Raw genomic sequence first — 27,385 nt, 5'->3', positions numbered from 1 at the left:
TTTTGGGATCAAGTGTACATTTTTATTTTTTAATGGAACATAGACTCCTTTAGAAAAAGAAACATTCAGCTGGATGATAACACCCATAGAAAAAACACCAATCTTGTGTTCTCTTTTTTTTTTTTTTTTTAATTTGGCATTTGTTATCTGCATTTATATTAAAGCAAAGTGCATCTTTCTTACTTTTTTTCTTGTTTATACACATTGCACAATACATAAATAATGATGCTTATAAAACGTCTTTATATTTACAAGTAATAATATATTTATATATAACATAAAATACATTTTTTTTTCTTTAATAAATCTCAGGGTTTTTTAAGGAGTCCTTTCTTTTTTGTGGGTGTTTTTCCAAAGCACTACAATGCTAAAGTTCCAAGAAGAATGCTCTCTTGTTCAATTAAACCTTTATATTTAGAAAAATAGCTTATGTTAAGGTCTAAACATGCTCATTGAGCTAAGAACAGTGTAAAAGTATCATACTCGTGTATGAATTCAAGAAGAAATGAAAGCACAACTGCATTTCCAGATAAGATGGTACCTGGATAACCTGATCTAAGCAGGTTACAACACACCAACTATTGTGAACACTTTTTCTCTTGTTCTTCCCACTTGTTTTTCTTTAGTTTTGTTTTTATTTGTTTTTAGGTTTAGAATTCTGTCACTTCAAATCTCAGCTCAAATGATCAAGCACAGGCCATGCCCGAAGTCCCCCCACTGTTGTTTTCTCCCCTTACATCAATCCACGATCATAAAAAACATAGAAAAAGCAGTGGAACAATGAACACAGTGACAAGACATGAACCCAGCAACAAGAGAAACACAAAAGGTCAGTAAAAGACCTGTCTGGGAAGGTTTTGCACCATCCTTCGGCGGCAACGCGGGGTTAGCACTGCTGGGGAAGGGGTCTCGGTGTCACCGTCACTGGGAAGGTGGTGCGTACAAAAATACAGTCACCTTGTTATGTTGTCCAAGAAAAGGAGCTGTAACATAGAGCTAGTGGCTTTCAAATCCATCGATCCCCATTGGATAATCCTTTTGAGAGGCGTGAAGTTATTATCTCATGTGATCTATCCCCACTGCACCCTTCTCTCGCCCTTGTGAGAGTTATTGGTCATTCACACTTTTAAAAAATAGATATATTTATCAAAATACCCCAAAGGCAAAAACAACAAAAAACAAACAAAAAAAAAATCTTTCATAAGCTATTTCTCAAAACGAGGAAGGGTGAACAAACGAAACAAAACAAAAAAAACAAAAAGTCTGCACGAAAAGCAAGCACTCAGAAGGAAGTAATAGCAGCAAAGTAGTATAGATGTCATGAGTTCACTCTGTCTTGAGTCACCGGTTGTTGAAAATAACCTCCAACCAGCAGGGGCAACTGCTGATGAACTGTCTCGTGTAGCACTGGCCCCAGCCTTTCACAAAGCTGATCTGCACGGTAAATCCGGTCCATGGCTGCTGCGTGAACTCGTGGTCGTTGGGTCTCTGCAAGGTGTATGCCTTCTCGTAGTCAAAAGCCTTGATGGAAAACCCTGGGAACACTTTGTGAACCTGCAACGTCCTGGAGTCGGGGTTGTCCAGTGTGGCCGACTTGATGAAGATGGGGTAACTGCTGCGGTTGTACACCCACACGCCGTCCACTTCCTTGGTGAGCTGGATGCCGTAGCCGATCTTGCTGCGGACCTTCTGCACCAGCTGGCTTTTGTTGTCTGAGTTGAGCTGTCCGAGGCAGAAACCATTCCCCTGAGGTAGATCATAGAAGATGTCCAGGGAGGGCTCTTGGACAGAGTACAGCCGACCCACGCGTGTCTTCTCTTCCCAGTATGCCACCACACACCAGTGTGACCTATCCCCTGGCTCCTGAAGAACTTGAGAATCTGCAGAACAACAGAAAAAAAAAAAAAAAAAGGAGAGATTTAGCATCAAGGGAATTTATACAAACCAAAAGAAACGCAGAACAGGCAGGACCTTGCTTGTCCATGCCTTCACAATCTTGTCCACACGTACATCAATGTCCACAGTGAACCCACTGTTTCCAAAAGAACATTTCCAGGTTTGCGGCACTCCTGTGTTGTTCCAGTGCCTCGTTCTAGTTGGATTTATGGGTCCTGAATCACCAGGTCCACCTTCCCAAAAGTGGCTCCAGGCACAACAGCAGCCCCAACGGCACAGTCACCCTCACCCACACCAGGACCACCTCCAGTGCCAACAGGAGAGGTGAGATGCTCATGCAACCAAACACCCAAACCCCCTTATTTTCACCCACCAAATAATGGATGCATTTCCATGAACAATCTACTGTGCACAGACACTGAAAAAAATGAGGTGCTGCTAAGAAAACCACATTGAAAGTCACCCCGTGGGACCAGAGGGGACGAGAACTTGACTGCTCTGGTTCATGGGGCATTTCCCTGCCTGCAGGGCCAGAGTGATGGATGTTATGGGCACATCAGATGACACCCTACACCCATGGGAAGCACTAAGAGATAGAGGGAACCAAAAATCTCACACGTGTTAACAAAAACAGTCTAAAAACTTGCAAAAAACCATAGAAATTCATTGCTGTAGCCCTTCTCTCAACTCCCTTTCCCATAGTTACCCCATGCAGCGTGGCTATGATGTAGGAGGAAAAAGCAAGGCAGGAGGAGGGAAAAAAATGTGAGAAAGCCCCTTTTCCTGACAGAGGATCCCAAGCAGCCTGGCGCTGCTCAGCGGGTAATTCCTTCCAGCCTCAGTAGGCATGTTAAGACCTGGGAACTATTCATCTCTATAATAGTATTAAAGGAAAAAAAAAAAAAAAATCAAGCTGGGAATGCAAGTTAGTGAGCACTACCAAAATAATCCCCTGAACTATGGGAGAAACTCCTGGAGCTGGGATGGTGGGTGACCCAGCAACTCAAAGCTCTTCCTGCAGCCCTCCCCCTAAACCCACCCTCCCCAGGGCAACGTGCTGGCTGCCTGCTCTCTCTATTTTTTGCTATTAATAAGCCCATTTTCCCAGTGCAGGCATTTTCCTCCCATCTCGTTCAAGCCCTGCACTGTGCTTTTAAGAGAGGAGGGAGAAAAAAAAAAAAAAAAAAAAAAAAAAAGCCCAGCCACACACTTTTAATTTCCTCATTTCTATGCCAGCGAGGAAAATATTTCTCCAGTTGCTGGAGGCAGCTACTAAAAATGGGCCTGACTGTGTATGCCTCAAAACAGGGACCCTCATTCCCAGGTTAAACCAGGGATGGGGGTTATGGTCATGCTGGGGTGGTCCCTGGCACAGCATCTGTCAAGGTGCACCCCAGTTTGTCCTTCCACTTCCCTTTTTTGGTGCCTCACAAGACTTTGCTGTGGGTAACTTTATGCGCTGCTGAAACCTGGCACTGAGGAGGGGCAGGGTGGGCAGTTTGGGTTGCCTCCCCACAAACCCAAATGGGGTGCCCTCCACGCAAAAGTGCATCCAGAGGGGCAAGAAACACCCCCAGGGTGGAGCTTCCACCACCTGCCTGAGGGACAGAGGAATATGGGAGGGATGCTTCTGGATCCAGAGGAAGGATGCTCCTGCATCCAAAGGAGGAACTCTGTTGGCCACTCACCACCTCCCTCCTTACTGTTGGCCTGCTGATGATATTCAGAGCCTTTTGGGTTTTGTTTTACAGCAGCTGAGGGAATTTTGGAGCCATTGGACCCCTGATGAAATTCCTATAGGTTTTTCTCAATTTGAACATAAAAGCATCCCTTTCAGGAGGTGGCAGGGGGAAGAAGAGGACTTTTTCACCTGGTATTTGTGCTTGCATTAGTGAAGACCATGTAACAACTAGCTCACTGCTGCTTACAGAGAGCTATTTAATTGCTAAAACATTTAAGGAAACGAAAAAAAAACAAACCTACCAATAATAAAAAAAAAAAAAAAAAAAAAATAGAAAACTGCCTTGGCGATGAATGAACAGACCTTTATGGAGGACTGGAAGTTCATGAATGAATCCCACTAGCTTTTTGAATGACATGGGGTGACCAGACCTCAAGGACGAATCTTAGGTAATCCGGGATGTTTGGGTTTTTTTTAAGGAGCTGATGCCAGCACACAGTATAAATATGCCAGAGCCTCTTCCGTTTGCGGGCTTCGGCTGTTGACTGCATGTCTAGTCAAAAAGCCATGAGAATACAAGGGAGAGCTCAGATAAACAGGTTCAGGCCTCCCTGCCAGCCACCACCAAAGCCTCTTTTTGCTGCTCTTGGGACCCCGGCAGAGCCCCCTTGCTCCCACCCGCCCCCCTGGTTCTGGCATCCGCCAGGGAAAGGGGTGGGAAAAGCGAGTGGCATCACTCAGGCAGGAGAGGAGGTGGCAGGAGAGAAGGAAAAAGTGACTCAAGAGACGCTTCCTACAGTGACAGACTTCTTTTTTTCCTCCCAAAAGGCTTTTTTTGGTGGCAATAATCACGGATCTGTGCAAATGAAGCAAACAGAAGTATTATGCTCAAAAACACCCTGCTGGGTTCACCCTGTGCAACCTGGGGTCATGGCAGGCACCCACCATCCAGCTCCCATCTCCGCCTGCGGCAAACTCACACAAAAACCCAGATCCCAGAAAAATTCACAGCCACATCCTCCTCAACACATCCTCGTGTGCGACAGCCCATAGACAGCTGCAAACCCTTTGGGATCCCTGTTTTGAGTTAAAAGCATCGTTTTTACGAGCTCCTCGGAGCAAACACGTCCCTTTCTAAATGCTGGAAAACTCCCAGCAAACTGGGAGCGTTCCCATATCCCAGCAAACAATGATAATATTTAATGCTATAAACATCCGCGCTATTATTTCGTTATTAAGGATCCCTCCATTTGCTGCTATCACTGGGTTATTAGGATTTTCCATGGTTTCCATTACAGCCTGCCTTGAGGCTCTGGCAGCCTCCCCCCAGCGCCTTGTGCAAGCTCATTGTCAAGAAACAATAGTATAGAAGTAACTGAAAATAAAGTGAGTTTGCCCTCAGGAATTTAGGGAATTAGTTGTATTGATCACTCTTAGTCAGGTCTAGAGATTCACACTAGTTCCTCATAGAGGGGGGAAATCAAGGCAATACCCCAAAGCCCCTGGGGTAACATGTTTTGTAATTTTGGTGCAGATGGTTCATCAGCAGTGATGCCCCAGCACACCCACATTACAAAATATCCCGTTCCCACTGGAAAACTTTCTTTTTGCCACATTTTTTACACCTTCCTGGATTTTCCTGAGAGGCTGCCCCAATTTTGCGAATGCATCCATTGTCCTCCATAGAAGCATCATCCCAGCTAATTCCCAACACACCAATCAGCACAAGAGGCTCTGAGGTTCCCCACCACTTGCCTTGACCCTCACAAACTTCAAGTCCTGCCTGAAATTGCTCAATAAAAGACCACAGTCAGGATTTCTGCACACTGGGGGTGCACATGATGTCTGTGGGCTCAGGGCATGATCCTGCTCCTCCTGAAAATGCTTCATCCGTACAGAAATCCTGGGCCATGGGATAACAAAGCAATAACCCCAAAAAACTGACAGCTGCAGAAACCAAAGAGGTCAAGAGACAGCAGAGGGTATGGGACATTCACACCACAGAAACACCCAAATTTATCAAGTCCCACACTTGGTTTTTCCAAGCTATGGCAGAAGGACTCACATCTCCCATTGCTTGGCGAGATATTTCTGGTGTGGCTTTTCTCCTCATCACATGGTGAGTTTTAACTTGATGAAAGCATGTCATCCATACTTTTTCTTTCCAAGCTCCAGCAGTTTTATTAGGAATTTGGGAAGAAAAAGTTCTTTTTTTTTTTTTTTAATTCACAAAGAAGCAAAGCATTTTAGCAAAATTGAATTTAGAAAGCAATAATAATAAACTAAAACAACACAGCTCCTGTCCTGGGGTTGTTTTAGATCTCTGTCGTCCTTCAGATCTCAGCCTTGTCCCAGTGCCAGGTTCATGAATGTAGAGGGGAGCTAGGCTGGAGATCTTTTGGTTTTGTTCTGTTTTTTTTTAGCTAAAGGTTTTCCTATAGTCAACCAGCCTTGAAAGAAAAGAGCAAGTTTAGCACACACTGAGTTATCTGACCTGCCAGGACTGCTCCCAGCTGACCACGTCAAGGGCTGTTGAAATTATCAGCAGTATCTGTGATAACAACTCACTGCTGAAAATGGCAATAAAATAGCCTTCCTGATGAGGATTTTAAAAGCATGTAATTGGATCTTTCATCAATGACATCAGGATTAGAGGCAAATTAAACTGTCCAACAGTAGAAGTGTTCTGAACCACGTATGTACACTTTTTCTAATATATGTGCATATACATTTATTTTTCAAAAGAGCAGTTTTTATCCTGGGCATCTTCTCATGACCTTCCTAAACTTCTCACCATCTCACCCCCTCCTCTCCCTAATTCCTGGGTCTGGATTTCCCAACAAACATCAACCCTGGCACAATACTCACTATATGAGCATCTACCCTGAACTACTAACAAAAGTCTCCTAATTTAAAAAAAAAATCACAGGATGGTTTGGGTTGGGAGGGACCTTAAAGCCCCTCTTCTTCCACCCACTGCCATGGGCAGGGACACCTTCCTCTATCCCAGGCTGCTCCAAGCTCTAGCCTGGCCTTGGACACTGCCAGGGATCCAGGGGCAGCCACAGCTGCTCTGGGCACCCTGGGCCAGGGCCTGCCCACCCTCACAGACAGCAATTCCTTCCCAATCTCCCATCCAGCCCTGCCCTCTGGCACTGGGAAGCCATTCCCTGGGTCCTGTCCCTCCATGCCTTGTCCCCAGTCCCTCTGCAGCTCTCCTGGAGCCCCTTTAGGCCCTGCCAGGGGCTCTGAGCTCTCCCTGGAGCCTTCTCTTGTGCAGCTGAACACCCCCAGCTGTCCCAGGCTGGCTGCAGAGCAGAGGGGCTCCAGCCCTGGAGCATCTCGGTGGCCTCTCCTGGATTCACTCCAGCAGCTCCACATCCTTGTGCTGTTGGGGGACTCAAAAACCTGGAGAGAACCCTGCCTGGCTTTCTAGAAGACAGCTTTCTGCTGGAAAATAAGTGCCATGGGCACTGCCAAGGAGCAGATGAACACATTACAGTCCTTCCTCCTTTATCCATCAGCACACACGGAGGGCATTTGTGCTTAAAAAAAAAATTGGCTGGACTGGTGTCAGCACAACGTGTCTGGCTGGGGCCAGGGCTGAGACCAAGCTCAGCACATCTCGCGCCCGATAATCTCTCTTGGCTGACCTTAAGTGGCATTTGTGTGTCCAGACAGTGCCATGACCCTCATCTTCTCCTCCTCTTTGAGATGCAAGAGACGGAGACACAAAACCCAGAGGTTTTCACGGGGTTTTAAATGCTCTTCTGGAGGGTCCTCAGGACTTCTCCAGTTGCAGTTTTGCCCCTCCTGTTATTGGCAAGTGCTGATTTTGTAGGACCTCAGGAAAAACATCCCCCTGGCCCCTTACTTCAGAAGTGAAAACATTACACCAAGGTGAGGAGAACACAGAGCATGGTGTGCTCATCAAAACAAAGAAAAATGGGCACCCAAAATGGAAATCCTACTTCCTTTCTAGTCTCTCAGGTGACTTACAGGGTGGAAGAACAGAACAAAACAAAAAAAAAAACCCAAAAAACAAAAAAGATAAACAAACAAACAAAAAACCAAAACAAAGAAAAATACCTAAAAGCTAGATTTCCAGGAACATTCAGCAAAAGCAAAGGGAAAAAAAGGCCAAATAAAGGATAAATCCACATTAAAGGATATATCCTGCTGCAGAAAAGGGGCTTTGTGCCTTTAACACAGGTTGTGGGCAGCCTGGAGGGTCCACCCATAGCAGTGTTTGCCCCAGACCTTATGTACCTCCCAGCATACCAGGGCTAGACAGCTTCACCTTCCTCAGGAGCCCCTGCTCTTGATGGCTGGGATGGTTTCTGAAAGCCTAACTTCGAGGATGGTCCTGTGTAAAGCTCCTGTTGTTTGCAGAGGAAATAAACCCTCACCTACTGCAGGGATGCCACCGCCCAGGGGGCCTGGGGGTTGCTCCACCTCCCCAGCACCAGAGCCCCCAAGAGCTGAGACAGTCTGTCACGTCAACACCTACTTAGGGAGCCTTTAATCTGTGGATTATTGACATGATAGACCATAACATCTCTTTAAGAGCCACTACAGCCCATCGTGTCAGTAGGTACTTAATGCAGTCCTTAATCCGCGGATTGACAGGCTAGACCATAAATTTGTGTCTATGTCTAATTAGACGGCTCTTATTACTCAGCATATACAGTAGTCATGCAGGCTAAAGAGCCTTAAGATTACTTTTTAAATTTATTAGCAAGTTGTCCAATCAATCACTCAAATGGCTCCTTGTTCCGTGCAAAATCAGTCAACCTTGCATGAAAATAAATGTTAAGTTTCACCGCAAGATTTCAATTTGCTGATGTTTACTAAGATTGAGTCTGATGAGGTCAAGCAGGATAAAATATGGCAGAAGCCATCAGGGGAAGGAGTCTTGTATTTCCCCATTTTTCTAGGGCTTTGGTTCAGGTTTGTATTAACAGTGACCTGAAATTTTGGGAGGGCTTTGCTTGGTCCGCAGGTGACCCAACGAAAAACTGCCATCACCTTCCCCACATCTGGGAATCCCCCTTGTGAAATCAGGACAAAAATGAGGTCAGGTGAGATGGTGGGTAGAGATGATTCACCCCTGAGGACATCCCCTCAGGTTCCCATCCCAGCTTGGTGGTGGCCCTGAGTCAGCCTTCCCCCAGCCTAGAACCAAGCCCTGACCTTTTTGAGGGTTAATTCAGCAAGAACATAAAAGTGAGAAAGAAAGGAGCCCTACAAGCATGTTGTTGCAGACCTTCAGAGACTCAAAAGCAAACATCTTGGCAGATGCCAAGGCTGGACCAGGAGTGATGTCCAAAAATATTAAAAAATATACTAAAAAAGATAGGGTGATCCATGTCCCCTACTTTGCAGGACGGCAAAGAAAGAACCCAAGTGAAACTGCCGAGTTCATGGAGTACACCAAACCAGAAATTTGATTCATAAACATCCTATTAGTCACTGCTACTGTCTAATTACAGTGATTAATCAATTACCACGGCTAAAAACGACTCTAGAAGAGAAGAACCCTTTTCTTGTGACCATTCTCTTTAAAAGCCAAGCAAGGCTGGAGCTACAAGGCAGTGGGGCGGGGGGGAAAATATGCAAGCACACACCAAAAATGCCTGTCTGCCTGTCTCCAGTGGTTAGAGGAGCCAGCTGACTCCAGTTTCCTCTGTACCAGGCTTCAGGCCTCATCAGCCATGCAAATTATAGAGTACCGTGCTGTCTGAAGGCCGAATTTCGACTCAGCTCAGAGAAAAGCCTTAGAGGAAGGGTGGGGATGAAGAAGCCAGCCAAATCCATTCATAATATTTACAGTAAATGGGCCTCTTTGCTGTTGTTTAGTATACAGTCAGCCTAATTATTTTTGAAGTTTTAATTTAAAGAACCTTCTTTATCTGCCTCTCCTTCTGCACCCCTCAAAGGTGTGGGAAAACTTTTCCCTTGTTTCAAAAAAGCAGTAGGACGGGAATCCCTTCCCCAAGCTCCAACTCGACAGTTGGGTGGGACAAAGGGATGCTGAAAGAGGTGAGACCCTTCCAAAGCAGCCCTGCCAAAATCCATGGGGGTTTTAAGAGTCCCAGACCATCCAAAGAGGCACAAGGGCATGCAGATCCATGTGAAAACCCCCCAGAAATCCTATTTTTGCTGCATGTGTCCCCATTGCTGTTCTGTGCTGGTGGGGACTTGCTGGCTCAGGAGGTGGTGCAGGTGCTCCCCTGCCCCATGCACTATCCAACCTTCTCCCCTTCATTGAGGGCAACCTGGAATAATCTCACTTTTGTAACTAATCAGCCAACAGACTTATCTGGAAAACACAGCCAGCACTCATGAGATGCTGCCCTGGGAGCCCCAAGTGACTCAGGGCTGGTAGCAGCCCCAGCTCCCAGAGAGGAGCAACTACCTCCATGCCTCAGCCTCAGCAGCTACCAGGACACACCTCTTCCCCACCCATACCCAACCCAGATCTAAACCAGAAACCTTCTGAGAAAGAGAAACCAGCACACAAAGGGCTCCTGGCTTACTGCAATGCAAATCAGACGTGAGGATGAGCTTGCCAAGAATCTCTCTCCCGGCTTGGGCTACACTGGAGGCTCCTGTGGCAGCATCCTGCCCATCACCTTTCTGGGATAAAACACGCCGCAGATGCCAAAGCCACCAGAGGCCATAGAGCCGTGCCAGCCACGGGGTCACAGCCCCCCTCAATGCATTCAGCCAGCTGGGGCTTAGAGGATGACCTTAAAAAGCTTTTGCAATGAAACATAAAGCTTCAGTGCTGCAGGGAAGGTCCCTCAGTGCCCAGGGGTGCCCTGGGAAGAACAGGGATACAGCCCCCAGGGAAGCCTCAGCTCTCCACTAGCAACATGCAGCTATGTGGGTTACCTGTTAAAAACCTTGTTAAGACCTTAATAAAACCTGAAGCAGAGCAGTTTAGGATTTCCAAATGGATACCTAATACACAGATGTGTGTTAGGATCTTTCCCCCGCCCCCAACTGCGTTACACACACACACACACATACACAACACAGCATCGCTGCTGTTCTCATTCTCATTCCAGTAGTGAAAAAAAACCTCTCCCTGCAGCACACTGACCTGGAATTCTCCCCTAAAGACTGAAAACAGACGTAAATATATATTTCTCCACACACCAAAAAAATAAAAATGCCCACTTGCCCCAGCAACTTTTCCCAGAGCAGCATCTCCCTCGCAGGGATGTAAACCCATGGAAAAAGTCGAGTAGGAACAAAAGTCCTTTTCATGTTCATCGTGCCCCACTCCGTAACAATTATGAAAACTGTTTAGCTGGGCTGGCATTTGGAGCATTTACTGCATTCCTGCCAATAAATTCCAGTCCCGGATCCGATGGAAAAGGCTCCCTCCCTCCCCTTTCCCCTCCCTCCCTTGCCTTCATTCCTCCTGGCTTTCTTTACAACCTAATACCCTGTCAACGCGGGGCCAGGGCCTACTTAGGGGGAAAAAAAAACACCCAGCGCCAGACTGGAGACAGCAGGCAGACTGAAAAAGTTAATCATTACTTCTGTCTGCCTTCATAATCTAATCACGCCTATTCCTAAGAGCAGGCAGCAGAGCACGCTGGCGTACGGGCACGGTCACCGCCCAGGGATGGACGGATGGACACACGGACAGCACCAGCCCCAGCCCGGGTAGGGGGCAATCAAAGGATGGACAGACAGGATGGATGGCGTTGGAAAGGAGTTCACAAGCCTGGCCATGCACACACACCCCTCCCCTCGCCTCTCACTTTGCTCTGGATTAATAACGCGTAGCAATTATAGAGAATATTATATTCATTAAGTAATTAACCCTCCCGGCGCTCCGGCGGAGCTGGCACCCCCTTCTCGCAGACAGAGGCCAGCAGAGGTTTGCCCCGGGCTAGAAAACGGGGCAGGTCGGCAGCACCCGGGTTAAAAAAAAAAAACCAAAAGCTCCTCGTGGCTCATCTCATCCCACTGCTGGTGGCAATAGCAGAGCCATGTCCCAGGTGGGGACCTGCCACGACTGGAGTGGCATCACCCACACCCAGCAGGATCCTCCCCTGGGGACAAAACTCAGGAGATTTGGGCTGTCACCAAGAGCCAGCAGCATCATCCCATGGACGCAAAACTCAGGGGATCTGGGGTGTCACCAACACCCAGCAGCATCCTCCCATGGGGATGAAACCCAAAGGATCTGGGCATCACTAAGACCCAGGAGCATCCTCACGCAGGGATAATGCCCAGGGAATCTGGAGCTTGGCAAGCCCAGCATCACACCAGCTTCTCCAGAAAATAACTGCAGTGCAACTCTCAGGTGAGCCAAGGCTTCATGCTCTTGACACCCAGGATACATTTTCCATGCTTGGCTGTGACAAAGAACAGGAAAACTACAGGCATCTGCCTATGATTTATGGGTTTGTTCCTTATCGTGAGCTAAAAAGTCTCAGACTGGCTTCCAAAGAAAATGAATTCATCAGTTCAAATGCAGTGATGTAACTTCAGGCTCCCAGCTCCTTTTCCAAATAAAACTCCTGTTACTTGATTCCTGCTCGAAGAATGATTTTATGGAGTTATTGACTCCGTCCACTCTGCCTGGGAAGGTGCTGCCGGAGCCCAGCCACGGGGTCACTGACAGCATCCCGCGTGGGCGAGCAGGACCTCATCTCATGGCTTAGTTTCTTGACTATTTTGCCATTTTCCCTGCTTTTCTACTCAAAACCTCACCTTGCACACCAATGTGCAAACAGACACTCAACTGCACTGGTATGATTTTGCATCACCCACCATGGTGGGGGCTCCTCCTCAGCAGTGACGCCTGGTAATTTTCATCACCCATACATTCAACCCATAGCCTTCCATCACCAAAAATCACTGGATCCACAGCCAACTTCACCACTTGCAAAAGTGACAGATGTCTGAACTTCCACCACCTTCCTAACAGCCGAGTTTCTCCACCACAAAGTCACCTCTTACTGATGCAGTTCTGGTTTCTATGAACAAAACCTCTTCAACCTATATAAATATTATATAGAATTCTATACAAATATGGAACATATTCAATAAACAATGAATATAGTGAATATATTCAACATATATATCTATAAAGTATGTTGACTATATCCTATATAATTCTATATATTATATATAGAATAAATTATCCCCATCCATATTCAACCTACACATAGAGGTTGAATGGATTTTGATTAGTATTTAACCATCCACAGTCTCACTTATTATGTACACCTATAAGGCACATATTTGCAACTAGGGTTAAGAGCTCGAGCAGTTCTGAATTATTACTTAAAAGGCAAAATTTGCCTTTCCACATGCTCAGCGAAAAGCCAGGAAAGCCATGGGAGCCAGGACTTCACCCCAAAGCTGCATCACCAAACCCCAGTGCCCCAACAGGGATCCCACTTGGTCGCTGCGGGAGGATGAGGAAGGACCACAGAGCCAGGTACGGGTCATCACACACAGAGGAGCATCACCAAGAGCATCACCAGGATCTCCTGCCACCAGCCCACGGTGCTTCAGCACTGCCAGCACAACCCAACCAGGGAGGCTGAAGCCAGTAGGTTTTTTATGTAGTGAGGTTAAAAGGGTAGAGAAGGGCTGAGCCAGCTCTTACAGGGTGGTTTTTTTTTTCTTTCCCCTTGCAAGTTAAAACCAAGATAATGACACTGGGTGGGGACCAATTTGAAGGGCTGAGCAGCCAAACCAAAATTAGTCTCCTGGCCAAGAGCTTCCTAGGCCTCACAGTTTGGGGAAGGAAGCTGAGAAAAAGCATGAAAATAAAAAAAAAAAAATTCCTCGGGAAGCTGGACCATCGCGCTCAAGCAAAGGTGACCCTGCTAGTCAAATATTTTTCAACATAATAAAAGTAAAATCAAGTACTGGAACAGCCTCCCTTGGAAAAGCAGGACCTATGAGATGGTGTTTTTTCCTCCTTTTTTCTCCTTTTCTTTCTTTTCCCTCCCCTGGCACTTTCTTTCCTTTCACTAATAACTATGTTTTCTTGCATTTTTTTTCTTGGCTCTTTCCTCATAAAAGACTGATGTAATTTCCTGTCTTGTCCCAATGTTTCCTGTTAATTAACAGGGTGAAAGTTATCATCACGCATTTAAATGGCAACCCAAAAGAGGGGAGGGAAAAAAAAAATGGGGGAAAAATAAAAAAGAAATTAGAAAGGAGAGAAAAGGGCTGTCTGTTAGCAAATACCACATCACATCCCCAGCAGCACAAAACACCCTGGAAAAAGCTTTTTGGAACTGATGACTTGAGCCCATGGGCAAAGACCCCCCCAAGGGTGGCAGCAGGTCTGTGCACAGGGAATCCAAGCCCTCACCCTCCCCTGGATGGGGATGGAAAATCCCTGCAAAGCTTGCCCAGAAAAGCTCTTCTCTTGCATTAAGAAGGAAAATAAAAAAAGAAGGGAAACAATGAGATGGAAAACAGGAGGAAGAAAGAAAACAAGTAGAAGTAAAAGAAGAAAAAGAAGGAAAAGAGGAAGATAAAAAAAGGACAAAAAGAAGGAGGAGAAGAAGGAGAAGAAGAAGGAGAAGAAGAAGCAGAAGAAGGAGAAAAAGACAAAAAAGCAGAAGAAGGAAAACAGAAGAAAAAAAGAGGGAAAACAGGAAAAGAAAATGGAAGGAAAAAGACAAAAAAAAAAAGAGAGAAATAAAATAAAGTAAAATAACTTGTAGAGAAAAAGGCAGACAGCAACACCCAAGATGTTGCTTTTATTAAGAGAAGTTGAAGAATAGAAAAAAAAAAAAAAAAAAAAAAGAAAAGAAAAGCCAGGGGCTAATCCAAAGACAGCAGGCGGAAATCCTGTGAGCCGCTGAGCTCTTTCCCTCGCCCGCCCTCAGCCCCGTGCAGGATCAGGCTCCTCCATGCCCTCTGTTCCTCAACAGCAGCCGTGACGCAGCCGGTGCCCCTGCGGCACCACAGCCATGCCAGCGGCCCCGGCACGCTGACGGCGGGCGAAACAAAGCGATTTAGGCAAAAAGCGAGGGTGATTAGAACAGAGACTGTGCCTCAGCAGTTAATAATATCCCAGTGCTGAAAATAAACTGGGAAGGAAGCTCCTTTGTGACAGTAGGCAGGCGGCCAGGCTGCGGCGTGGGTCATTCACGCCAGCGGGGGAAGGCGGTGGGGCTGGCACCCACCCACCACCCAGCCCGTCACCCTGCTGGAGCACAGCTAGGGCTGGGGACGGGGTCCCTATACACAATGTCCTCCTGGGCACCCTAAAACGGGCTGCACCCCGTTGTAAGCCAGCAGGGAGGTTTACGGTGCTGGCCACCGTGGCTGGAAACAGGCATCCCCCCATGCCCGTGGTGGGGAAGTGCATGTGGCTAATGTTACTGGTTCCTTTAGTGTAAGTGATACCCACTGGCAGACAGCAGGGATGGAAACGATGCAGCCTGCATCCCTGCCAGCCCGGGGCTGCTCCTCTACGAGTGTTTTTGTCCCATGGAGTTTTAAATGTCCCCAGTGATCAAGTTGCCGGCGGTCATCAGGACAGCTACTGCGAGCAGAGCACGGTTTGAACTGACACCCAACTTCCAAAATTCGCCTTTCTAGCCTCGTTCTTCCCTAAAAAGTGCCAGGCTGTGGGATTAAAACACAGGTGGACCCCATCATGGTCCCCATCACTGTTCCCACCATTATCCCCCTATGACAGACTTGCTGGTTCTAGGATCGCCTGCATTTTATCATCAGCTGTTCCAAAGGCACCGTTCAGCTGGGAAAATCTACTGGCGTCTGGAAAAATGAGTTTAATGAAGCTGTACAGGTATGGATTGAAACTATCTAATGGGGGCAGCACCTCTGCTATCATTTCTTTTTTAAAACACATTGTAGAAGAGTATCTAGGAAAGGCTCAAGAGGCTCTAGAGCACTTAAAAGTAATTATTAAATGTATTCTATTTGCTTTGGAATGATTTTAATCGGTGAAACGCCCGGAGCTGGGAGGAGGATCCCGGCTGTGTCCCAGGGGGGTCCCCACAGGGTGAGAACCCCCTTAAAAAAAAAAAAAAGAAGCCCTCACAGGGCTTGGAGGAACCAGAGCGGGTGGCCAAGCCAAGAGCCCGGGGCCGGTGCCAAGCACCAGCTCCCTCCTCCCAGTCAGCCACGGTCAGATGATGTGCGAGGCGAGCCGGGAGGCTCCTAGTCTGGCAGGCAGCCTGCTCTGCTCCAGAGGCTCCAGTGCTGTCATCCTGGCGTTAACCCCTGATAACCTTGTCCTTTCCAGGACAGGATCGTGGTTTTTAGGTAAGCAAGGAGCAGGGGGTCATGTCTCCCAGCGAGGCTGGGAAGGAAAGGGTGCAGCGCCCTGCGATGCTCAAAGCAAATTAAAAAATATTAAAACGACGTAGGCTCAAAAATAAACCAAAAATAAGTGACTTAAAGAAAAAAAAAATTCCCAAGCAATTGTTTATCCCTGGGACAAATATACAACCCTAGTTCCACAGGAAGATGTCTCAATTTCAGATTATAATAGGATGCCAATTTGTAAATAAAGGCATTTCACAGGAGGTTATAAACTCCGTAGGGGAGGGAGGTGGAAGTACGGGGAACGGGAAAACACAGGCAGGGCTCTGGCGGAGACACAGCACAGGATCCTGTTTACACGGGCGGGGGGAGAGTGGTGGGGAGCCGCTTCGGGGGGCAAATATCTCCGGATTTGGACAAGGTGCTTCTTCCCCGTCGAGCAGATACCAGCGGGGATCAGAGGCATAGTGAAACATTCCCGGCCTGTCCGCAATTTTGGAATGAAATGTCAATCAGCCAAGAGGTCCCTTAAACCAGACAAGGTCCCACAGCACAGAGAGCTGGAGTAGGGAATGATGCTAATATTTTTCCAGCCTGGGGAAATCTTTTCCCCGTGTTTTTGGTGTGGAGTTGGGAGGGAGAAACTGAGTCTGTGCCTGCTGCAGAAGAGCCTTGTGGGTTTCCCAGCCTCAAGGCTTGCAGAACTTTGATCCAGCACCCACCAAGTATTATCATTCAACATCCACTGGCTCTTGGAGACCCTGAGGTGTTTCCAGAGTTTGGGCAAATCAACAGGATTGGGCCAAAATCCAGAAAAACTCTCAGGTTTGGTATTATAGGAACAACCTCTATAAAAAAGGCAGTGGATGTGGCAAGGACACAAGCCAGCTCAACTTGCTTTCCCTCTCCGAGGACAAGCTCTGGGCTTCTTGAGAGCTTTGCTTTGCCAGCAGATCCAGCACTATTCACCTGTCCTACTGGAGAACCACTTCCTCACCCACCATGGACACCACAACCTTCCACCAGCCGAGAGCCACCAGCCCCACACCACACACGGGTCAGGACAGAGATGTCCAGGGCTGGTGGATCATGTTCCATGGAGACTCAGCACCAACACCACCAAACACCACCAGCTCACTTCTACCCTTGGAGCACAGCTTCTCCATGGGTCATACAGGAATCTGGCTCCCACCAATCTGATGCCACCAGACCACGGGCCAGCCACCTCCAAGTTCTCCAAGCATGGCTTTGCTTGTTTGAAAGAAGTCGTAACCAAACACATCGGCTGAGAACAAGTCAGCTCAAAATACAGGAAAACCACCCTCTGTCTCCTATTTACAGGAATTATTTTTATCTCCAATGGGATATTTTTGCTCTTTAACCACACTGAGGACAGAAAGGATCTGGCTACTAATACCTGAGCACAACCACGTCAGGGGGACAAAACGTGAGCGAGGAGCCCTGACCCACCCACAGGCTGACCACTGATAAAAATAAAGATGATATAAGAAAATAAATAAAAGCCAGAATACAGAAGTGAGAGCCAGTGCCTTGGGGGAAGCAAGGGGTACATCAGCCAGAGAATGGGATGGCTGGGGGAGACAGAGCAGAGGTAGGATGAGAAGAGGACACCAGCATGGTGTGAAGGACTACCCAGGATTGCATTCCTGGGTCAGGAAGGAGAACAGAAAGCAGAGGGAGGGAGGGAAAGAGCAGCTCAGATTAGTTATCACAAGGGGGAAACACTCCCCATACATCCCCCCGGCCGCGCCACTCCCCCCACCACACATCCTCCAGCGCCTCTGGTATCCATCAACACAACTGCCTGCAGCCCCAGCAAGAGACAGACCCCAGCAGTGGCTGATCTGAGACTCCTCCTCATCAAAGGCTCTTCATGGAGAGCTGCAAGGATGCCCGCTTTGAGTCCCTTCAAAGCTCTCCTTGCCACCATCCTCTCAACCCGTCCGCGCATTCCCCTGCCAGAGCGGCCATGAACCCCAGGCTGGCCCCATTCCCAAATTCTCAGCGTTGAGAGTGATCTTCCTTGCCAAATCCTGCTTTTTGAGACATCAGAGCAGATCTACTGACCTTGATCTCTGCTAATACACCAGCATCCACCACCCATGACTGATGACCAAAGGCTGCAGTGCTGCAGGAACCCACCACCAACAACAACCACCTGTGACGTCTTTTTCCTCACACACCCACTCCAGTTTCCAAACTACCAAAATAATTACAGGTTTTTTTCCTTTTCTTAAGCCATCCTTTCATCAAGGAGCCGCAAATCCAACATGTACAGGTCTGGAGGAGATGAGGGATGCTGGATTCTCCACCCAGCATCACCCATCCCCATCTGCCTGAACACAGATAAGACCAAGCCAAAGCGCTGGCCATGTACCCTGCCAATAACTCATTAAAGCCCTCTTCAAACACACTCTTCTGCTAACTAAAATATGCAGGAGGGGGTAGGAAAAAAAGGAGGAGAAAATGAGCTTTGGAGGATTGCTCCAAAGTGCATTTATTTTCCTTTCTTGACTGGGTCTCTCCAGTTGGGAATTTTCAGCGCTGCACTTCAGCGCGCGGAAGGGAGATGCCAGTAAATCAGAGCAAATTCAAAACAAATGCTCTTTCATGTGGAGGCATTCGGCTTTGTTTCAGGGCTTGGGTAGCTAACCATATCCCTTCAAGAGTCAACTCTCCTATCAGCTCCTCATTAAACTAAATGGCTACAATTACATTTGGGGAGGAAAAAAGAGCGGTTAATGATCGTAAAAGGTTCTGTTTCCAGGCTTGGGGAGGGGGGAGAACGTTTGATAAGGGCGACCAAAAAAAAATCCAATCCAATGAAATAATAACAATAGAATAAAGTAAGTTAAAAGCCTATTTTCAGGTGGAAATGTGCTTTCATTTGGGGAAGAAGCTCAATTAAGGAGCTAGGGGTCCCCTTCCCACAGCCCTTTGGGAGGCACCAGGAACGAGCCATGTTATTTCCTGCAGCCCAAGCCCCCACCTCCCGCCTTCCCTTCGGGAGCAGAGCTGCCAGACGAGATGTTATCAATAGGCTGAACTTTACAGAAAGCCCCCTTTTAAAAGCGAGTACTTCCTCTGCTTATTTCATGTGGTATCCTGTGGAACCGAACTCTCTCCTCCCCTCTGCAACGGGTGTATTTCAGGAGGAAAAAGGAAAAAAAAAAAGAAAAAAAGATCTAACAACATTCTTATTGTGTTGTTTTGCTTCTTGTCTTTTTTCTTTCTACAGTGTCTTTTTTTAAATTCCCTGAAGCTATAGGCTCTAAGAGTAAATGAAATAAAAAAACCCAAAGCTGCCTTAAGAAAAAAAACCCAAACAGCAACAAGTTTCCCTGTTCCCTCTCCCCCTTCATTTGATTAATTCTCATTAGGGCCTTTGAACAAACAATATGCTCCCCTCTCAAATAACAGACAGGGTATATATTACACCCAAAGAAAAACAAACAAGGCTCACTTAAAGACATCACATCCACACCAAACGCAATTCCTGGAGAGAGGCAGGGGCAGATGCATGCGTGCGTGCAGCCGCCGCTGACCTAATTCTGAATGCCAGTTTCAAGGTGATGAATAAATCATAAATCAAGGAGACATCCCCACAAAGGCAGGCACCTTCAAACATCAGCCAGTACCTGCAGGTACATGGTTTCAGACACTTTAATCCTGGTAGAGACACTGAGGTGGCCAGTCTGGGGTGAGAGGTGAGGTGCTGGAGACATCACACCTTGGAAATGGGGTTGGGAGTTGGACTAGATGACCTTCAAAGATCCTTTCCAACCCAAACCACTCTATGTCTCTATGCAAACCCCAAGAGGGGTGGGGAAACCACCTTATGAGCCTCCATCCTGAAACAGGAGGCTGAGGGAGATGGCAAACAGGAAAACAGCGGAAATCATAGAATACCTCAGGTTGGAAGGAATACGAAAGGATCATCAACTCTCTCTGCTACATCCTCTACAAAAAAACAGGCCACTTTTCCTCCCTGGGCACCATGAGCCTTGTGCAACAGATGTGGGATGCTGGTAACCTTACGAGGAGCCAAATCTGAGTAGGGCTCTCATCCCAGAGACCAGAGATGCCCCCACCAAGTCAAGGAGACCTTGACACCAAATCCTTCTTTAAGGTACGAGCACCTTAAGCACCTGTTCCCATAATCCACGCATCCAAATGAATGGTCAACCAACATTGCTTTGCTTTCCCCTGCCTCAGCCCTTTTGCCTCTTCCTGCCTCAGCCCAAAAATGAATGGAGAATGAGGCTGGAATTCGAAGGAAATACAGGCTTTCAGGGATGGAGAACCTTGTCTGGGATTTCAACACATCATTTTGCACAAGAGGTAAACAGCTGCTACTGAAATGAAGCCCAGCTCCCCCTCCAAGCACACCCTTCTCAGTGATGTGCATTCCCAAAACTCCCCAGCACCACTTTGCCTTTTGTCAGGACCCTCAGCCAACGCAACCCACATCCAAGATCAAGGGCAACAAGAGATCTCTTACCTGAGAGCCCCCCAGGGGCTAGACAATTAGTTCCCCCTGTTTCAGTGGAGGAAGGCACAGAGTCTGGACAATCTGCTGGAGCAGAGGAAAAGGAAAAAAAAAAAAAAAAAGTCAGTATATAGGTGGTTCTTTGCAGGCTCCCAGCATCGCCCCAAGCAGAACACACATTCCAAAGGGCTTAGCAGGAAGCGATTACTAATTGTCCGTGCAGAGACAGTAGTTCATCAAGAAGCATCCACCCTAACTCGTTGTCTCAGTCAAGGCTGCGCTTCATCACCAGCCAGTGCTGATTATAGACCGTCAGAAATTACAGGCTGGCTGCCACCTCTCTGGACAAGTCACCGGCTAAGGACATCAAGGTTGTCGCCCTTCTGATGCAAGCAAGCTTCCAAAAATTCTTAAATCGTGACTTTATGCACCCAATTTAGTCAACACCTGTAACTCACCAAAATGGGAACCGAAAGGGAAACGTCTCATTGCTGCCCTTTTGCAGCAATCGGGCTGAGTTTGTGGTGCCCCACTCAGTTTTTGTCACCACCAGCTGCTGGCAGATCTTATTGCCACCTCCTGGGAAACTGGACCTACTCCTCCGCGCACCACCCAAGGGCAGGGTAAGACTGGCTGCTTCTTTAGAGGTTTCTCCCCATGCATGCAGGTGCTGGAGCTCAAGGTTTGGACCTTTCTATCATAAGCCTGCTCCTCCAGGTGACAACAGCCGGAAGCAACACCAATCTTCTGGTCCTACGGACCAACTCCAGCTTTTTGGTCACTACCATGTGGGACCACAAGCTGAAGAACAAGCCTGAGAAGACCTGTGAAGTTCATGCAAACTTCTGGTCCTCAGGGACTTTGGGTTTCACCAAATTTGGGCTCCCTATGCCATCATTTCGTTCACATCTGTATCTCAAAGCAAGGACCACCACCAGGAGAGCCAAAAATGATTTTCTTCCTACTGATAAAGCAATTCTTCCAGATCCCACCCCTGAAATACCTGTCTGCATAACCTCATTTTATCAGAGTAAAGTAAAAGCCCTAACAGGAATATACAGTTTAACAGGATATACTTAATCAAACTGAAAACAATAGGGGAGACAGGAAATAGACTTACTTGTGAAATACTGTATATGATATGCTCTCTAAATGCCTTGTCGTGCTTTCTATGCTTTAAAGAAATAGGGGTTTTACTTTTTTTAACCCTTTTTAGTCCAGACAGAAGATTCCCCTGCCATTTCCCCTCTGATGGCTTCAAGTGCTTGAGCTACAGATGCTTTCTGAACACAGGCTGGACCACTCTGCCCTGCCCTGGGCTCCCTGTGCCCGCAGCTACAGTTCCCTGAGGAGTTCCTGTGGATAAGGGACATAATTGGTCCTTTCCATGTTGTCTTGCCGTAGGGATCATACGTGACCAGGTTCTCTGTTACCACATCAGGCAGGACAGAATCCTATCCAAACTTCAAATATATAACCCTAGCAATGGGGGGATGTGCTTGCACACTTCTTCCTCAGTTCCCTTCCCGTGTCCCATCGCCCAACAAGACAGTTCCCCTCATCCATGAAATCACCCCCTGAAGTCTCTTTAAAAAATGCAGAGCTGGTGCAGCTCAACTCTAGACCAACCATGACAGTCAGGTGTGGAATGAACCCAAAGTCAGAACCTTCATGGGGTCTCTGCCCTGTGTGTGGCTGGATTAATTGCTGCACTCCTCCTACCACCCACAGAGCTGCCCAGGACTCTTGTTGTTAGGGGGCACTGGGGCTCATTTTACCTTCGGCACCAGAGAGGTGGCAGGATCAACCCAAACCAGGATTTGTCCAAGCCTGGTACGCATCCATCTCCTCCCAACACTGCCTTCCCACAGCATAAAACCATTGTAGAGACACAAAATTATTCCTTCTGGCCACCATCCCAACCTTGCAAGGTGTCAAATAGCTCCTGGGAGCTGCCAAACCTCCAGCTCCCCTGAAAGCTGACGCCACAGGAGGGCATTCGGCCCTGCAGCAACATCTCGGTGAGTTTCCTGCACTCTCACACTCCAGCACCACCAAGACCAGTCATGCAGGAGCACAGTGGAGCCACTTGCAGCCCCTTGTCCCACTTAAAGCTTCATCAAAAATCTCCCTGAATTATGAGGGAACTACTATCCACCTCACTTTCAGCACGGCTGCAAGCGGCAACTCCAGCAGGGACATGAGGAATGCTGAGTGCCCACACACCTCCATCATCCATCCCTGCCAACGTCCTGTGTGAGGGAGAGGGAAAGTCCTTCCCTTGATTAAAGTCCTCCCCATCCCTGGAGGTGTCCAAGGCCAGGCTGGAGGTGGTTTGGAGCAACCTGGTCTAGTGGAAGGTATCCCTGCCCAAGGCAGGGGGTTGGAACGAGATGAATTTTAAGGTCATTCCAACCCAAACCATTCTGGGATTCTATGAATGAGCAAGCCAGCCTGACCTACAGCCTTCTCTCAGGTAACTCAGCCATCAAGGGCAGATCTTTCTGTTCTACAACAAGTACACAAATACCAGATCTATCCTACCAACACAGCCTGACGTGGCATTTCACTGCCTGCAGTGGACTCCCAGCTCCCTGTCCATCCCTACTTTCCTCCAGCCTGCGATACAGCCTGTCTCAGCCTCCATCCCCTCCAGAAAAACTGATTTAATCCCCATGGTAAGGGTTTTAAACTAAAAGAGAAGAGAGATTTTGATGAGATTGAATGAAGAAACTGTTAATGATGAGGGTGGTAAGGCACTGGCACAGGCTGCCCACAGAGATGGCAGATCCTCCACCCCAGAAACATTCAAGGGCAGGCTGGATGGGACTCAGAGCCACCTGGTCTAGTTGAAGATGTTCCTGCTCATTGCAGGAGAGTTGGACTAGAGGGTCTTTAGTGTCCCTTCCAACACAAATCCTTTTTTGATTCTCTGATCTGGCAGCCTCTGCCAGAGCCCACACCAGTCCAGGTTTAATACCTGCCTGTCTCTCCATGTAAAGCACTTACAAGACATGGCACTAAACACTTAAAAAACTTTTACCACTACTATCATGCTCAGTGGAAAAGCAGAAGCTTTCTGCTGGAAGAACATTCCCAGCTCCACTGATAGAGTCTAAACATAGGGACGGTTCCCGCCCAAGGTCCCAGGTGAGAAGACGGCTGATGAGCATCAGCCAGGTAAAAAAATGTTCACACCTTCCTAGAGTTCTCAACATGCAGCTGGGCAGCTGCCACAGGAGATGGCACAGAGCTGTGACAGGAAACCCTCAGTCCTCTGCAGAGGAAATGCTGAGAAACCCTGAGCTTGCAAAACCCACCTGCCACCACAGACTTCCAGGCTCCGCTGGTGCCTGTCACAGCTCCGTTAGTCAGAGCTCAGCTGCCAAGCAGATTTTTCTTTCAAAAAGGAAAAAAAAGGAGGACTTTTTGGTGAGTAACCCAGTTGTTTCTGTGCTTCCGATGGGCAGCGTTAATCACTTCCTATTGGCCAATAGGAATAACTTTTCCTTTCGAAATGGCACATTCATGTTCTGCTGCTTTTCTGTTTACACACATTTTGCTACCTTATGTCAACACTTGCTAATGAATAAATATATCATTCAGCTAACTGAAAATGAGATCCTGGCAGAGGCAGATTGAATGTTTAAATCCTGCTAATAGATTTTATCCTAACATCTTTGCAGGAAACCAAAATCAAGCTTTAACCCTTCTCTCCCGCAGCTCTGAACCCCTTTGCATCCCAGGACCATCAGTGGGTGGAAAGAAAAGCCGTGAAGGTAAAAATAGGAACTTTTAAGGGAGCACTGCAGGGATGCAGTCAATATTATGTGAAACCCACAAAACTTCATGATCCAGCAGACCCTCAGAGTCTATTACAGGACAACCCTTCTGCATTCCAGCACATGCTTGGGATGCTGAACCTACTCCGGATGTTCCTCTTTCATTCATGAGCCCTTATCTCCTGTTTTTTTCACACCAAGGCAAGATAGTTCATACTTTGCAACCCAATTGTTTGTTAAACAACTTTGTTTATTTCCGCAAGGCAAAAAAAGACTTATTAGTGTTCCCAAAGAGTTTGCAGGGGGTGAAAACAACAGTCCATCCTCCAAGGGAGCAGCAAGCAGGATGAGACCCCACCACAGCACCAGAGCAGCCTCACGGTTGGGGTTTCTTTTAGCCCTGAGACACTGGAGAGGGGTGATTTTACAGACACTGTTCCTTTGGCCCCCAACCAACCAACCTGACACTGGTCTTCAGGAATATCTATCTACCTCTGCCTCCCTGCAGTGCCGTGCCTCCCCTGTCTGCCACAACCGCGGGACACGACCACAGAGACCACCGTGCTCCAGCCAGCACTCCAGAGCCACTAATCCTCAGGAAGCCAGGAGCTGCTCCTCCTGAGCTCCCCCCGTTTCCGATCCTCCCCACCTCTCCTCCTTCTCCCAGCCTCATTTATCTCACACCCGGCGAGCTCGCTGCCAGCCAAGAGTTTATGCAGACAACCGCAAAAGAGCTGGTGCCAGCCTCAAATGGGCTTCTCCCCTGGCACCCTGACATTCAATTACAAGCAACAGGCATGCATAGTGGTGCTAAGAAATTTAAATTTAAAAAGTCAGAAAAAAGAACTTTTCAACCTCTTTTCCCGTTTTTTTTTTTCAACCTGATGAGGTAGGATCAGGCTCCTATAAAACTCAAGAGAGATTTCTAGTCAGTCCGTCTATCAAGGTTCGTTGGGATTCCCAGGCATCAGGGAGATGCTGTGCTGGACCCCAACCTAAATCCCTAAAAATTCACCCAGGGGTGCGGGAGCACTGCCATTTCCAACTGGAGCCTATGGTTTTCCTGGCTGACTCAAGCAGCACAGGTCTGCGCTGCACTGCAATCCCTTCTGAAGTTTCCTGCCGGAGTTTTAAAATCCTACTTTGTGCACAAGGTGGCTTAGATAACTTATATGTTAATTCTTACAGGGGTAGCAGGAGGCACAGAAGCACACAAGCAACCCAAGAGCGAAATGCATGACAAAGGCAGGAGACTGCTTTCCCTGATAAAGGGGCTGTTTTCCCATTTTTTTATCTCTTACCCTGCACTGAAAAAAGTCTACTTACCAGTTGGTTTGAGAAAATCCATTGGATATCTGGAGTAGGGTGGAGGGGGAGACTCTGGAATTAGAGAAGTACAGAGAAAATAAAGGCAGAGCCATGAGAAAGAAAAAAAAAAAAAAGAAAAAAGATAGGAACTTATGATAACAGTGGCATTCTTTTAGCAAAACTGTTTGTCTTAGCTCTGGGGGTTGGAGGCAGGGCAGCGAGGCGGTGATTGCCTTGATATTTAGCTGTCAGATAAACAAAAGGGGCCGTCTGGCGCCAGTCTCCCTGCTATCTGCCGCTCGGGCTGTCTGATCGGGGCCTCCTTGGCTCGGCGGAGCCGCGGCAGCGCCGGGGCCGCCCGGCCCTTAATCCCCCGGCACCGCACGGGGACGGCGGGGAGGCAGCGCCGGGGCCCCCGGGAGGGGAGGGGGTCCCAGAGGTGGGGGGTGGGGGGGGTCTCCCCCTCCCCTAAATACAAAAGGAAATACATAAACCACGGCAATAGAAAGTTTTTGCGCGCGTTCTGGGATTTGTTGTTTGTTGTGGCTTGGTTTTGTTTTGTTTTTTCTCCAGAAGGGAAAAAAGTTTTGTGGGCTGGGAGGTGAGTGGGGCTGCATCCACCGTATTCCCTCCATACGTGCATCCCCTGCATCCCCTCCAACCCTGCACACCTCTAGCCCCTGCACCCTCTCCATCCCCCGCACCCCGCACTCCATTCCCTGCACACCTTCAGCCCCGGCACCGCTGCATCCCCTCCATCTCTTGCATGCCCTCCAGTCCCTGCACACCTCTAACCCCCGCACCCCTGAATCCCCTGCAACCTTGTATGCTCGCCATTCCCCTGTATTCTCGCATCCCTACAACTCCTGCACACCTCTAACCCCCGCACCCCTGTCTCCCCTCCATCCCTGTACTGCTCCAACCCCTGCACCCTTCCATCTCCCGCACCCCCTGCATCCCCTGCCATTCCCTGCCGCCGTACCTAGCTCGCAGAGCCGGCTGAGGTGGTGCGGGTTGCAGCAGACGAGCTCGGAGTGAGCCTTGCCGTAGGATTCACAGCAACATAACCGCTTCACTTCGGAGCAGTGGCGGAGGTCGGGCCAGCGGAACACCTTGCAGAGCAGCACGGGCAGCGGGTACCAGTGCTGTCCCAGCCGCGAGTCGGCCTTGGCGGGCAGCAGCAGGCAGGGGGTCCGCGCCCCGCCGCGGGACTCCACGGCGTGCAGCAGCCCCTCCAGCTGCCGCTCCTTCAGCCGCTTCAGCACGGCGTGGGTCAGCGCCTTCAGTTCCGCCTCCGCGCCCGCCGCCGCCCGCCCGCCGCGGCCCGCCTTGCCCGGGCAGCACCCGCGCCCCCCGCCCAAGTGCGCCCGGGGCTCGGCCACCGCCGCCGCCGCGCTGGGCTCGCCCGCCGCCGCCTCCTCCTCTTCCTCGCCGCCGGGCGCGCGGCTCCGCCAGAGCCGCCGGACGAGCACCGAGCGTTTGGTCCTGAACATGCGGGACGAGAGGAGGGGCCCCCGGCTACAAAACGGGCATGTCGTCCGCCGAGCATGAAGGGGCCGGCAGGCGGGATGCGGCGGCAGCGGGGGGCAGCGGCGGGGGGCAGCGGAGCCGAGGCGGGCTGTGGCATGCGCCAGTCTCCGCGCTGGGGCCGCGGGTCCCGCCGCCTCCCGCGGGGGGATGCGCCGGCCGCGCCTCCGCCCGCTGCGAGAAAATTTACAGAAAAACCGAATTAAAAAGAAAAAAATCAAAAACTGGAGAAAAAATAAAAAAAGGGAAAAAATAAAGATGGTGGGAAGGGAAGGGAGAGAGTCGCCGCTCGCTACGGCTTTGCCCAAAAAAGCTAAGAAAAATGAAAAAAATTCCCGTCTAAAGCCCGCGGCGCCCGTCGCGGGGGCAGGCGGGCGGGGGCTGCCGGCGCCG

General features: G+C 48.7%; 1 protein-coding gene across 2 annotated transcripts; it reads right to left on the bottom strand.

The window, feature by feature from the left end:
* SMAD7 (SMAD family member 7) lies at positions 1–27,385 on the bottom strand. Of its 2 annotated transcripts, none has more exons than XM_048291813.1 (4): positions 26,448–27,385; positions 25,484–25,537; positions 20,388–20,462; positions 1–1,880 (listed from the first exon to the last, which is right to left on the bottom strand). In XM_048291813.1, the coding sequence occupies exons 1-4, from the start codon at positions 26,956–26,958 to the stop codon at positions 1,342–1,344; spliced, it is 1,179 nt and encodes a 392-aa protein (XP_048147770.1). In that variant the 5' UTR covers positions 26,959–27,385; the 3' UTR covers positions 1–1,341. The 2 variants fall into 2 exon arrangements, with proteins under 2 accessions (XP_048147770.1, XP_048147771.1); XM_048291814.1 differs by having other exon boundaries at positions 20,388–20,459; positions 26,448–27,384.

This window comes from Corvus hawaiiensis, chromosome Z, assembly GCF_020740725.1.
Source record: "Corvus hawaiiensis isolate bCorHaw1 chromosome Z, bCorHaw1.pri.cur, whole genome shotgun sequence".
In the NCBI taxonomy this organism is placed as follows: Eukaryota; Metazoa; Chordata; class Aves; order Passeriformes; family Corvidae; genus Corvus; species Corvus hawaiiensis.
This window is presented reverse-complemented; position numbering and strand designations above follow the sequence as displayed.